Source organism: Callorhinus ursinus, unplaced genomic scaffold (genome assembly GCF_003265705.2).
Source record: "Callorhinus ursinus isolate GAN/ISIS: 27379988/994484 unplaced genomic scaffold, GSC_fseal_2.0 scaffold21, whole genome shotgun sequence".
Taxonomy (NCBI): domain Eukaryota; kingdom Metazoa; phylum Chordata; class Mammalia; order Carnivora; family Otariidae; genus Callorhinus; species Callorhinus ursinus.
Genome location: NW_027397083.1, coordinates 2,185,258 through 2,199,162, shown reverse-complemented (window position 1 = coordinate 2,199,162; position 13,905 = coordinate 2,185,258). Strand labels below are relative to the sequence as shown.

The 13,905-nt window shown below is 36.8% G+C and overlaps 2 protein-coding genes across 2 annotated transcripts; both read right to left on the bottom strand.

Annotated features, from left to right (window-relative positions):
• Positions 1-3,439: 3,439 nt before the first annotated feature.
• Positions 3,440-4,408, bottom strand: LOC141374770 (olfactory receptor 5M10-like). Its single transcript, XM_073904924.1, has one exon. It carries the CDS (start codon positions 4,406-4,408, stop codon positions 3,440-3,442), a length of 969 nt encoding a protein of 322 aa, XP_073761025.1.
• Positions 4,409-12,977: 8,569 nt separating this feature from the next.
• LOC112829154 (olfactory receptor 5AP2-like) lies at positions 12,978-13,870 on the bottom strand. The gene is given in 2 exon segments (XM_025878574.1): positions 12,978-13,351; positions 13,354-13,870. Coding segments are annotated over 2 exon segments (891 nt in total).
• Between the last annotated feature and the right edge of the window lie 35 nt (positions 13,871-13,905).

Sequence of the window (13,905 nt, the reverse complement as noted above, 5' to 3'; positions counted from 1 at the left end):
CTACAAACTATGTAAGATTAATCTGATAATTACCAGAAGAATAAACCACTGGTATAATAGTAAGTGGGAGGGAGTCCTGATAGGTAGCATTTGCCATTTTCATTGTTGTAAATACTGCCACACTGACCAATTTCAAGACAATCCTTTTAACAACTGGCTTGCAAACCTGAATATTTAAGAATTGGCTCTATGGAGTCAACTGCAATTCATCCTTAAATAAAATTTAATCTACACTAAACCGGTAAATTCCTTAATTCTCCATGCTATTTGAATGATGGAGTGGGAGTTCCTATGAAAAAGATAAACTCCAGTTCCAGTACCTTCACATATTGTTGCATTTCAGGTATGAAGTTGTCAACTGGAACATTTATTTCATATTTTTAATTACTAATATTTTTACTCAATTTTAGCATTTTTGTACTTTTATCAATTTTCTACACATAGCCTTCAATATTTATGTACATGATGATGTTTTAATACTTTGTTGTTTTTTTTTAAAGATTTTATTTATTTGTTTGAGAGAGGAGTGAGAGAGAGAGCACATGAGGGGGGAGGGTCAGAGGGAGAAGTAGACTCCCCAACAAGCAGGGAGCCCGATGCAGGACTTGATCCTGGGACTCCAGGATCATGACCTGAGCTGAAGGCAGTCGCTTAACTAACTGAGCCACCCAGGCGCCCGGTGTTTTAATACTTTGAATCATATTTTAATAAGTTTACCATTTTATCTTATCTGGGACAAATACTTCCCAAAATATAATATGCTTCTTAACTTTAGTTATGGTCATATTCAAGTAACTCTTCCATTGTGAATTTCTCCACTCTGATTGACCTCAGAAATATTTCCTTCTGATTACTTAAAAGGTTAATATTTATTTTAATTCAAATCAACATAGTTTTGTTTTCTTTTCTTTCAGTGTTTGAAATGACACACAACTGAGGAGTATGTGTGGGCACATCAGTCTTTTGGGGGACAGTTGCTGAAAAAGGACAATTTAGTTGGAAATAAGATTCTATATTTAGATATCATTGCTGAAAAATAATGTTGTATTATGGACACTGGTATGGTACAAAAATAAATGTTTGTGTAAACGTGTTAACAAATATACCACATTAATATCAGTTCAATGTTTTGCTCTTGATTTATAAGCCACAGCATCTCTTTGGTTTTCTGACAAAAAAAAATTAACTCACTCATAGGCCTTCATCTGGAAACAGACCTCTCTATGGCCACGATTCCATACATCTCCCATCAGATGTGGGGACATAACAATACTAAGACTAAAATATTTCTCCATATTTTTCAAATAATTTACAAGGAGTATGTATTATAAACATAACCATATTTGATTTTCGTGTGTATGTGTGTATCTGCTGTCCAGATTGAGCTATCATATGCATAATTTCTTGATTAAAAATATTAGATGGTTAGAAGCATTTGATTTGCATTATCCTACCATACATATAAAAGAGATAATTAAGATGGAATATGTCTACCAGAAATTAACACTTTTAAAAATCTATATTAATTATGTGAATTTGGTTTAAAATATATGTATAAATTGGTCAAAGGAATAAAATTGGCCAGAAATAGATTCACTTAGTGTACAAGAAAGTTGATGTCACAAACCAATAGAGAAACAAAGCGTTGCTTAATAACTAGTAGGGAAAAATGGTTTAAAAATGTGAGGAAAAGAGTTACATTCAATATTACAACAGAGGAGAGGGACAGAAAGAGAGAATCTCAAGCAGACTCCCCACTGAGCATGGAGCCTAACACAAGGATCAATCTCAAGATCCTGAGATCATGACCTGAGCCTAAACTCAGAGTTGGACGTTTACTGACTGCCACCCAGGCACCCCAGATATTTCAGTATTTTTTAATTTGCTTTTCTACAACCAACATGTTATTTTTATAATTAGATTCAAGGATAATTTAATTATAAAGATTAAACTACACTAAAAATGGTGTTCACCAGAAGTATTTAGTCTGTATTAAATGTAAACATTACATTATCAAGTGAAAATCAACATTCAAATGTGTATTTGGCATTTGATTCCAATTTTGTTTTATGAATTATCATAATAAACATGCATATAAAATCACTGAGAAGAAATATGGAAAAACATAAACATAAATTGTCCATTGGTTAAGACATTACTGATACAAGTTATTTCTTTACATTTATCTGTATTTTCTAGTTATTCATAATGAATATGTGTGCTTTTACAATCTGGAAAATATATTCATAAAACAGTCTAAATATATCTACCATATATCAAAATTGTCTGCTTTACATGAAACAGTAAGACAATTCTACTTTGATTGCACACAAACGATCATGTTTACCTGAAACGTCAGAGGAATTCCATAGTAGCTATTACACCCTCATCACAATCACCAAGATTTCATGTGGAGCAGTAACCTCATCCCTTCATTATCTCCAGCATTCCACCCCAGCACTGTAGCATGCTGAATTTGAGTTGGAAAGAGAGAATGTGGAATCAAGGGATTTGCCTTCTTGCTACTTAGTAGCTGAAGGACTGTAGAAAGTCATTTGATCTCTCTGTGCCTAAGATTCCAAATGTTATAAAAGGAGAAAATAATTTTCTCACAGATTTATATATTAGGATTAAGATACATAGTGATGGGGTACCTGGGTGACTCAGTCGGTTAAGTGTCTGACTCTTGATTTTTGCCTCAGGTCATGATCTCAGGCTCCTGGGACTGAGCCCCACATGGGGCTCCATGAAAGTGTGGAGCCTGCTTAAGACTCTCTCTCTCTCTCTCTCTCTCTCTCTGCTCCACCCCCAGTTCATGCTCTTTCTCTCTAAAAATAAATTAATTAATTAATTAACTAATTAATTAATTAATAATAGTGATATAAAAGTGAGCATTCACTATAATTGAGTGACAATTATGGTTATTTTTGTGCACGTCAATTTTTGTTGTATCCTATCCCTAAAGAATCTCTGAGGTGGCCTTCACCCAAAGAGTTATACAATGGAAAAAATTAAATCACAAATAGAAGTAAATAAATAGAATATAAAGAAAGACTACAAAAAGATCAACCATTTGGTTTAAGAGAATTGCCAAGATTAAGTTTAAATATTGGTTCTTGGAAGCCACCATCGTTCTCAGAACTAGAAAATAAAAGGAAGCATTACAATTATTTAGACAAAATATAAAGTATTTTTATAATTATTCTCAAATACATTTTTCAATTAGGATTCTAAATCTGGATATCAGAACATTTTGATTGCTAGAATAGGGAAAGCAACTTCTTGCTTAGCAAAAAAAAGAAAGTTTATTATAAGTAGAGGGAATGACCTGCAGACTAAATGATGATGATCCTCAAAAAGAAATTGGAACAGGGACTCTATCACAGGTAGCACCCCTGTGTTATTTATTTCTAATCACCATGTTATCATAGACAATTAGTCATTTCAAATGAACAGAGATCCAAATTTCAATTTTATGAAAGAGATTTCCCTTAATCATTTGCTGCATAGCATGGATCACATCCTTGTTTCTTAGACTATAAATCAATGGGTTCAATATTGGACTCAAAAAGGTATAAAAGACTGCAAATATTTTGGACTCCTCTACAGACTTCTCAGATGGACTCCTTAAATACATGCAAAAGAGGGTTCCATAAAATAGGATGACTACTGTCAAGTGGGAACCACAAGTAGAAAAGGCTTTGCGCCTGCCTTCAGCAGAACGGATCCTCAAGATGGCTGCAATAATGAAAAGGCAGGATAGCACAATGATGAAGAGAGAGCTTGACAGAGTCAAACCAGCAACTACCAGCATCGCCATCTTCTTGACATAGATGTCAGAGCAGGCCAACAGTATAAGAGGAGGATCTGCACAGTAGAAATGATTGATTTCAAGGGAGCCGCAGAAGGACAAGTGAAAAGTCAGCAGTGTCTGGGAGAGTCCATTAAGGTAACCACAAGCATAAGAGACCGTGACTAGAGAGAAGCAAATGTTCTTGGACCTTCTGGAACTGTAATGTAAAGGGCTACAGATGGCTACATAGTGATCCAGTGCCACTGAAGCAAGGATATAAAACTCAGTGATCACCAGGGCAATGAAGAGAAGACACTGTGTGAAGCATCCAGTATAGGAGATGGTCTTCTGGCCTGAGAGGAAATTGTACAGCATATTGGGAGTGATAGTGGAGGAATAGCAAATGTCTACAAAGGAGAGGTGGTTCAGGAAGAAGTACATGGGCGTTTGGAGGTGGGAATTGGTCCTGATCAACACAATCATGCACAGATTCCCTGCCAGTGTGATTAGGTAGATCACCAGAAACACCCCAAACAGGATCTTCTCTAGCACTGGGTCAACTGTGAGTCCCAAGAGAATGAATTCCGTCACTGTAGTGTGGTTTGGGGAAGACATTTTCTTATTCCTTGAAAACTGAGAGTGGCAGAGAAAGTGAGGAATCCTGTCTGATCCAGATTCTGCATTTATTCCATCCATTTTATCATTTATTCATTGATATATTACTAGGAAATTTCTCTTCTCTTTTAACATATATTTCAGAATGTCTACATGAATATTTTTGCCCTGTATCTCTCTGTAATCTCTTTCTCTTTATCTCTCTCTCATTCTTGCTCTTGCTCTCACTTGTGTGTGTGTGTGTGTGTGTGTGTGTGTGTGTGTGTGTATAAAACCACATTTATATTTGCCTTCTTGGAGAACTCCATATTTGGTATTTGTTTCAAATTTTGTAAAAAGAAAAGTATAGGAATTAAAAGCAGATATGAAAAGCAGGGGGTCATTGGCATCATTCAAATGGAAAAATAAAGGAAATTGGATTTCTAGGGTCCCTCCAGATCTGATACCCTATATTTCAGGTACATAAAAAAGAAATAATTGTTACAGAATTTTCACCTGAAACCCATAATGGTCTGTCTTAATTTTATTCAGAAGGCATTGAATTAGCAAATTTATCTCTTGATATATGACTGAGAAGGTACTGAATGAAGAATCATTCTCTCTGCTTTGTGAATTTACTCACTCATTTACATATACATGTACATGTACATTGAAAGTATTTTTTTTTCTGTTTTAAGTTCTGGGTTTATAGCATTGAACAAATTCCCCATCCTCATGAATCATATGTTGTAGGAGAAGAAACAGATATTACCAAATAGACAAAGCTATAGAATGTGATATCAGTTAGAAATAAGCACTATAAAGAAAAATGATGGTAGGATGCTTTTAGAGAAACATTCAGAGAAAGTTCTTCTGAGAAAGTATATTTTAAACAGCAAATAAAGAATCCAACTATCTGGAGAAGAATGTGGAGATTTTTGTTTCCATTTTTTGAGCAACTAACACATATATGAACATATTTGTTTTGAAAAGCACAGATGATGTTTAAATGTGGCCTTAGCTTTCAGCTGAGCCACTATCTCAATGCTTTATGAAAATAAGGTATGACTGGAAATCAATGTGCCTCAAAAGCTGTGACTAAAGCTATTTTTATTTAGTTTTCACATATACATCAGAAGGGCTTGCATATAATAATTCAGTTTTTAGAGATGCTATAAAATATTAACATATGAATAGAAAAATCAAGTACAGTTGATGGAATTAATTTTACATATTGGTGGGATATTCATCTTCATACAAAAGAGCAAACATATTCTTAGTGAAGAAATATAGAAAATGACCTACCTGTAAAAGTTGACTCACTGTATTTTGTAAAAACATGGTGGAAATATTTATAATGTATTTCTCAGGCACATTCTCTAGAGTATTTTAGAAATAATTCTGAGTAACTAATCAAAGTAGTCTTTGTTCCTCAAGGGCACAGCCTTAATTTGGTACCTTGAGATCCTAGATTCTCCTTTGAAGCCAAAATCTCCACCTAATACCTATGTACACTGTTTGGTATTGAGTGCATGAGATCGTTAGCACAGACCTTTAGCCATCACCTTTAATTACCATGGAAGAAAGAAAATATGAATATATGTTTTGTATTTTTTTGTATAGTAAGGATGAGAGAATTCTCATCAGAAGGTTTCAGTGTTTCTCTATAAATACTGCGGTTAGGTCATCTAATGAGAGTGAGGGGAATAAAGGTGGAGTCAGTGAGAGATTTGAGGAGTAGAAAGAATGTACAAAGGAGAAGAGTAACATAACCAATGAAAAGAAGTAGAAGCATAGGTCAGGGGTGAGGACCCTTTAAAGAGCTGACACCATAGATTTATACTGGAACAAATCTGCCCCATTGAGTTAACTTCATCAACATGCTAAAAATCAAAAATGAGTCTGAGAGCCAGGATCATTCATAAAATTGCTGATTCATAAAACTGGCGATTTGGGAGGAGGGTTGAATGTAGAATAAAGAATATTTGAACATTGGCACTGCATTTGTTAGAGAATAAAAGAATCTAGAGATGCTTTCGCTGGTCTGTATCTTCCAGTGCACTGATAGTTCCAGGTTAATACAATCAAAGGAATCAAAGTGCAGGCTGTCCAAGACAAGAGAGGAGTCTGATTTTGTTAGATCTCTAAATGGTGGGGTAAACCTTAAAAATGGACACTGCCAGTTATTTTACCAGCAAAAAAAAAAGAAAAAGAAAAGAAAAAAGAAAGGAAAAAAAAAAGAGTTTATTTGGGAATAAAAGAGAATTACAATCCAGGACAAACTGTGGCAAAATTTTAGGCAAGTCCAAGGAACAAAGGAGAGGAGCACTTTTTAAGGAGAAAAGGGGTACATTGGGAAGGGTGTTAGAATTAAAAGTCCACTGGAGGAAACTGGGAGTAGAGTGTGATGACTTTTCATTAGTGGAGCTGTTGCTGGGGTGGGCATAGAGGGAGCTGAGGCTGAGGACATTGTCTCTTCCTCAGGCTGTAATAGTAGAGTAGTATCCATGTGCAAGGTCAGGTCCATGGTGAAGTCCATCTCTTCTTGTTGGGTCTGCAATTGACTAGAGTGTTAGGATGTGAGAGCTCTCCCAGTGGAAACCTCCCAATTCCATTTTAAGTCAAGCAGTGGAGGATCTCAGTTCTGTTCAGAGATCAGTTGGGCAGAGCTTTGGCAGTGGCTGCCTTTTTTAAGTGCTGAGACATAGAGGGGTCACGTCTGAAGAGTCTGACAGCTGCTGCCAAAGCCTGCCCCTTTTTAAAGGAATTTAATTGGCTTCAGATCTGTGCAGACCTCTTCTGGTTCTGCTCCTTATCAGTTCTGGACTGTCAGCTGATGCTGGTCCAGGTGGTATCTCCTAGAGCCAGTACCTTTAGCTGCTTGCATCATTGCCTGACACAGGCTCCTGCTTGACACGAGAGACTCCATTTTGCTCTCGACAACATCATACTCCAAAACTCCAATATTAATGTGTGTGGATCACAGGACTAAATGTAAACACTAAATCTACAAGTCCTTTAGGGACAAAAATAAAAGAATGTCTTCATAATTTTAAGGTAACCAACGGTTTCTTAGAAAGGACAGAAAAATCATTGTGAATCAAAACATAAATTTTATGTCATCAAATTTCAAAACATGCACTCTTCAAAAATGATGTTGAGATAATGAAAAGGTGAGCCACAGAGTAGAAAAAATATTCATGGGGCGCCTGGGTGGCTCAGTTGGTTAAGCGACTGCCTTCAGCTCAAGTCATGATCCTGGAGTCCCAGGATCGAGTCCTGCATCGGGCTCCCTGCTCAGCGGGGAGTCTGCTTCTCCCTCTGCCCCTTCCCTCTCTCATGTGTTCTCTCTCTCTCATTCCCTCTCTCAAATAAATAAAATCTTAAAAAAAAATCTTTAAAAAAAAAGAAAAAATATTCATATGGAGTTATTCTGACAAAGACTTGTATTCAGAATACATAAAGATCCTCCATAACTCACTGATCAAAATGAAACAACAACAAAATGTAACAGATACTTAATAAAAGAAGATATGTGAATGGTCAAAACCACATGAAAATAATTTCAATATCTATAATTGTCAAAGACATGTAAATTATAACTACAACAGGATAACACTTCATACCCAACCTCCACGGCAAGAATTGAACTGATTGTGACAAAAGGAAGCAGCTAGAACTCTCATAATGTTACAAGATTGCTGAGTTCTTGTCTCATGGTTTCAAAGAATGAATCTCAGGGACACAAAAGGGAGAAGTGAAATTAAAGTTTATTAAGTGAAGGTGAGAGCAGAAAGGAAAGGAAAAGCTCTCTAGAGTGAGAGGCGTCCTGAATAGGTTGCCACTGAGGGTGTCTAGGGCAGGTCTTTTATTGAAAACTTGACCGGGGAGCTTGTGGCCTTGAGATTCTTGCTATCTTGGTTTGAGCAAGGACTATTGATAACCCCCTTAATGACTTACTTCTTTACTAATGACCAGAAGGTCTGGTCATCTTCTATGATTATACTGTAGTGTAATCTCTAACATCTCGGGCCATGTGGTCTGGTCCATTCCCTTATCTCTTATTCACTCTGACTTAGTGCTTTTGCCTGCCAGGAATAGTTTCAGAGCCTAGTCAGAGGCCTCCTACCTCTCCCTGCCTATACCTTAACACTTTCCTTACTCAGTAATATACCACTTAATGGAATGTAAAATAATTTTTAACTACTTTAGAAAGCTGGTTATTTCTTATAAAATTTTATAGACAGGTATACCTTCTTACAAATCTATGACCAGCAATTCTACTCTTAAGTATGTATACAAAAGAAGACACATGCCCTCAAAGAAACTCAAATGTATATTAGCAGATGCATAGATAAACGGATAGTGGTATACCCATATAATGGAACACTACACAGAAATAAAAGTGAACATCCTATTCATTCATGTAAATGAATCTGAGAAACATGGTGGGGGGGATCAACTTCCTGAATGGTAGAGTAATAACCTCCCCAAACCTGCTCCTCCATAAAAGAAACTAAAACGCTGGCAAAAGGTATCTAAGGCAACTATTTTTCAGAACTCTGGGAATTAACCAAAGGAGTGTTTTTTCCAGAAAAATGGCAGGGAATCCTGCTAAGAAGGGTGAGCTTTGTGGCAGTTTCTACTTGCTCTATTCCCACACCCTCTCCCCAGTTACACAGAAGCCTTGAAAACTGGAATTAGGACTACCTGGCTGTACACATTGGTAAGACTGCTTTGAGCTTTACATTTAAAATTTCTACATTTTATGGGGAGTAAATTTATCTTCATAAATATACTTATGATAGATTTTGTTTTCTTCAGAATCCAACAGGTCAAATTATTTATTATTAATTCTGGGATACAATGTTATAAGGGCTTTTTTAAACTATAGATTATATGCTATAAATTAACATGCAGAGCAGAAAATTTACGCACTGAGAGCTAAAGTTTTCCTCAAACCCATTCTTCACTAGAAATTTTCTAAACAGTTACATCAAGGGTGGAACCCAGAAAGCTATCTGGCTTATCTATTAGTTCTTCTCTTATCTTTATTTCTATTGTCACTGAAGCCTGGGAGGAAAAAGGGTGTGGGGGATGAAAAAGGGAGAAGAAGGAGGAAAAGTAGCTAAATGAAGAATTCTCAGTAGTGAATAGGCATTGTCAAGGCAATTACTTCTGGGCTTTCTCTATGCAATAGGGGCCCAAAAAGTTTTTACCCAGCCTGCTGGGACCATTTACTTTTCAAAATCCTATCATCACAAATTGCATATTCTTAGAGAATCATTGTAATATACTGAATGATCAGTATAATAAAGAAAGATGATGTTTATATGTTAGGCAATCTGACAAAAGCAGAAAGGGGGAAACACATGAAACTCTCAAGTCTAGGAACTATAGAAAAACCAAAGGAACAAGAGTTACGTTTTACAAGTTTTAGCCTAAAAGTCATGTTTCTGTACTGCCTTGTGGCCTGATTTTTTTCCTGATCCTGTACCCCATAAAGAGAGCCTGGCTGCTAGTCTAATCCAAACATTTGTGTGTAACTACCACAAACATACTTAGAAGTTTCTGACTTCTGGGATTTGTTTTTAAATATATTAGAATAAGTAGGCAGTCAACAGGCTAACTAAGCCAAAATGTAGTGACTTTAATACTATTAGTTGAGGGACCCTGATCATTTCATTAAGCCCAAATCAATCACTTTCAATATAATTATATTGTTCAACATCACAACCCAGTGTGCTTTTAAAAACACTGCACTTCCTTGTATTTTTCTATAAGCAGAATTCTATGTGCTGTGATAGGCAGGGTTGAAAATATGTAGGAATCCACAAATTGCATCACATGGAAAAATATCTAACCCATCTACTAATAAAGTTAACACTGATTTTAACATTCCTGTTGAGGTGTAAACAGCATAAAGCACCAGCGCCTAAACTAGGAGTCTGTAAATGAGCAGTGAGTAGGCAAGGAAATTAATTTTACTGAGTAAACGTACAGTGGAGTGCATAGCTATTATAAAGCAAGATTTCTTCTGATATTTCGTGACTCCACCCCTACTGCCAACACACACACATACACAAACACATACATACCCCACTTGCATACACATGATGAATATCTGAGCCATTTCAGGCAACACTGTCCTTTCTAAAGAGATGCAGCTTGTCTGTAATGCAATTGTCCTAAAAGTATGTAAAATTGAGGCCACCATGTGAAAAGTCTGTGAAAGACAATAAGTAAACTCATAGTATGAGAGAGGAAACACAAGACAGAGATACAGAAGGAGAGAAAGAAAAAGAGCCAGAGAGTGGCACTGAGAACTCCAGGCCTGTGTTAGTTTGAATTAGCTTTGTGTTCCTTCATTGAAAAAGTCCTAAATATTCTATTGCTATATTGAAATCACATTTGCTTTATGTAATATGAAAGATTTAATTTCAAAGAAGACAGGACAACTTGTCTCAAAAAGAATAAAACACTATCCAACAGACCATCCAACCAGCCACCAGAGAACTTTTCTTTTCTAACAAGGACTTTCTGAAATAGTGGTTCTTGAGGACTTTTAGTTCCAGATGCCAGAAGCAACATTTTGTCTTCCATCACCCTGTGCCCTCAGCTGGAATGATTTCTTTCTTAATTTTAAAACTTTTACTGATGATCTGCTTATAAAGACGTGGGGATGTGCAAGTTGATATAAAGAGGCTTCTCTTCTTAAGGACCTCTTAGTCTGTGTACGTTCTTTTTTTAAGATGTATTTACTTATTTGAGAACAAGAGCAAAAAGAAGGAGGGCAAAGGGAGAGAGAGAGAGAGAGAGAGAATCCTCAAGCAGACTCCCCACTGAGCCTAGAACCCTATGTGGGGCTTGATCCTATGATCCTGAGATCACAACCTGAGCCGAAACCAAGAGTCAACCACTTAACTGACTAAGCCACCCAGGCGCCCCTAGTCTATGTATATTACACTGTATTTTTATGATTTGTTTCTCTAACCAAGAGCCTGATTAGAGCTGCAATATCTATAGAATCACAGGAATGGGCATGTGTGTCTACCTTGGGAAGAATGACAGAGGGTCAAGGCAATCATAAAGGAGATAATATTTGTGCTGTGTCTTGAAATATGAAAAGATCTCCAGAAAAAGAATGATAAGATAAGAAGAGATCACTGAATAAGCAAGAAAAAGTGTGTTTTTGATATGCAATGTCTGAAATGAAGAATAAAGGGAGATAAAATGATAAGATTTGGATTCAATTTCTTATCAAAAATTCTAATTGTAATGAAAGCAAAATTATTTCTTAGTCTCTTTTAAGTGGCTACTTTTCTATTATGATGATAGTCTTTCCATGGCAAAATGATATACTAGGGTCATACTTAGTATACTTTAAAAAGACTTTTAGTATAGTTTAAAAGACTTTCTGCTTACATGTCAGTGGTCACTATAAAGAAAATCCAGTCCTACTGGGAAGATGTCCCAATTAAGAAAATACCAGTCAAACCAACCGAAAGCTTTAAACAAATCCCAATGAACTTGCTGCCAGTGGTAAAATAGATACACATGGTTATTTGCTAAGGCACTAGGCAAAGCCTATCTATCTTGCCCTAGCTCTTTAAGCTTAAACTGCTTACTCATTCAGAGATCAAACAACATGACACTTTATCTGCAGGAATCATAAGGAGTACCTCTTTTCTAAGTTCAGAAACCTCTGCTCTACAGATCCTTGATGTTCTTGTTCTGTGATTTCCGCTTATATTGACCTTATAGTTTGTTCCCATTATTCCCTCAGTGATCCAGATTACTTGTCCAGGTTAGAAATGCTTGACCTTGGGGGGCACCTGGGTAGCGCAGTGGGTTAAGTGTCCGACTCTTGCTTTCAACTCAAGTCATGATCTCAGAGTGATGAGATCGAGCCCCATGTCGGCTCCATGCTCAGCGTGAGGTCTGCTTGAGATTCTCTCTCCTTCTCCCTCTGCCCCTCTTGCTCATGTGCTCTCTCTCTCTCCCTCTCTAAAAATAAATAAATAAATCTTTTTAAAAAAAGAAATGTTTAACTTCAGCACTTCTGTCAGGATTAAATTCTGATTTTTTTTCTGGTTCACTGAGGATAAGAAGCAGTCTCTAAGCCCTATATTGGTCCTCTGGACAAGTTCTGGGTCAGCCTATTCCTTATTACCTGTCCTCTGGCATTTTACACATACCACCTTTCAATCATTGAGCCATCAAATGGGGAACAAGATGGAGTCATCCCTCTTGCTAGTCAGTCTTTCTCTATATCATCTACTTTTATACTGTGTTTTATGCCTCTGAACAGGGAGTTGAAATGTGATATTTGATTATTTTCAAGCATATAGGTTCTGTGGAATTAGTGGGATTTATACAGAGTCACCATATTCCCCAGGATGCTGAGACATTTGGTCCAACTCCACTATCTAAAACAAAAACAACCTTAACAAAACTCATGACACAGTGAAATGGATCCAGGGTGAATAGAGGTGGATTTGGTCATTTCTGTTCCCTCAGAGTTTAAAATCCCATACTTTGCTGATTCTAAGTATAGAAGTAAAAAGAGGTTGTTTTAAAAAATTTTTACCTAAGGAAGTTTGACCTCCTTGTTTCTCAGACTATAGATGAGAGGATTTAACATGGGGATAACCACTGTATAAAACACAGATACCACTTTGTCTTGGTCCATTGAGTAGCTGGAGCTGGGGTGCAGATACATGAATAGAATTGTGCCAAAGAAGATAGTGACGACCATCAAGTGGGAAGCGCAGGTGGAGAAGGCTTTGTGCCTCCCTTCGGCAGAATGGATCCTCAGGATGGCAACAAGGATGTACAGATAAGAAATGAGAATAATCAGGAGGAAGCTCAGTTCATTAAAACTGGCATAAGCAAAAATTACAACTTCATTGACACGTGTATCAGAACAAGAGAGTTTCAGGAGGGGTGGAGTGTCACAAAAAAGTGGTTGATGACATTTGAGCATCAGAAAGACAACTGAAAGGTGAAGCCAGTGTGAATGGCAGCATTCAGAAAGCCCGCAAGATATGTGGCCAACACCAGAAGAACATTAAGATCAGGGGACATAGTAACCGTGTAAAGAAGAGTCTTGAAAATGGCTACATAACAGTCATAGGCCATCACGGTCAACAGGAAGCCCTCAATGCCAGCAAAGGAACCAAAAAAGAATTGAGTGGCACATTCATTAAATGAAATGACTGGGTTCTTCACCCAGAAATTCACTAGCATATTAGGGGCAATGACAGAAGAATAACAGAAATCAACAAGGGACAAATTCCTGAGGATAAAGTACATTGGAGTGTGGAGATATGAGTCAATCTTGATCAATAGGATCATGCCAAGATTTCTAAACACAGTGATCGTATAGATGACTAGAAACACTATAAGAAGCAGGCACTGTAGTTCTGGATGATCCCTGAATCCCATGAGAATAAATTCAGTCACTGTTGTATAGTTGCTCATATCTTTGTCTCAGAATGGATGATTCATTTGCTAGG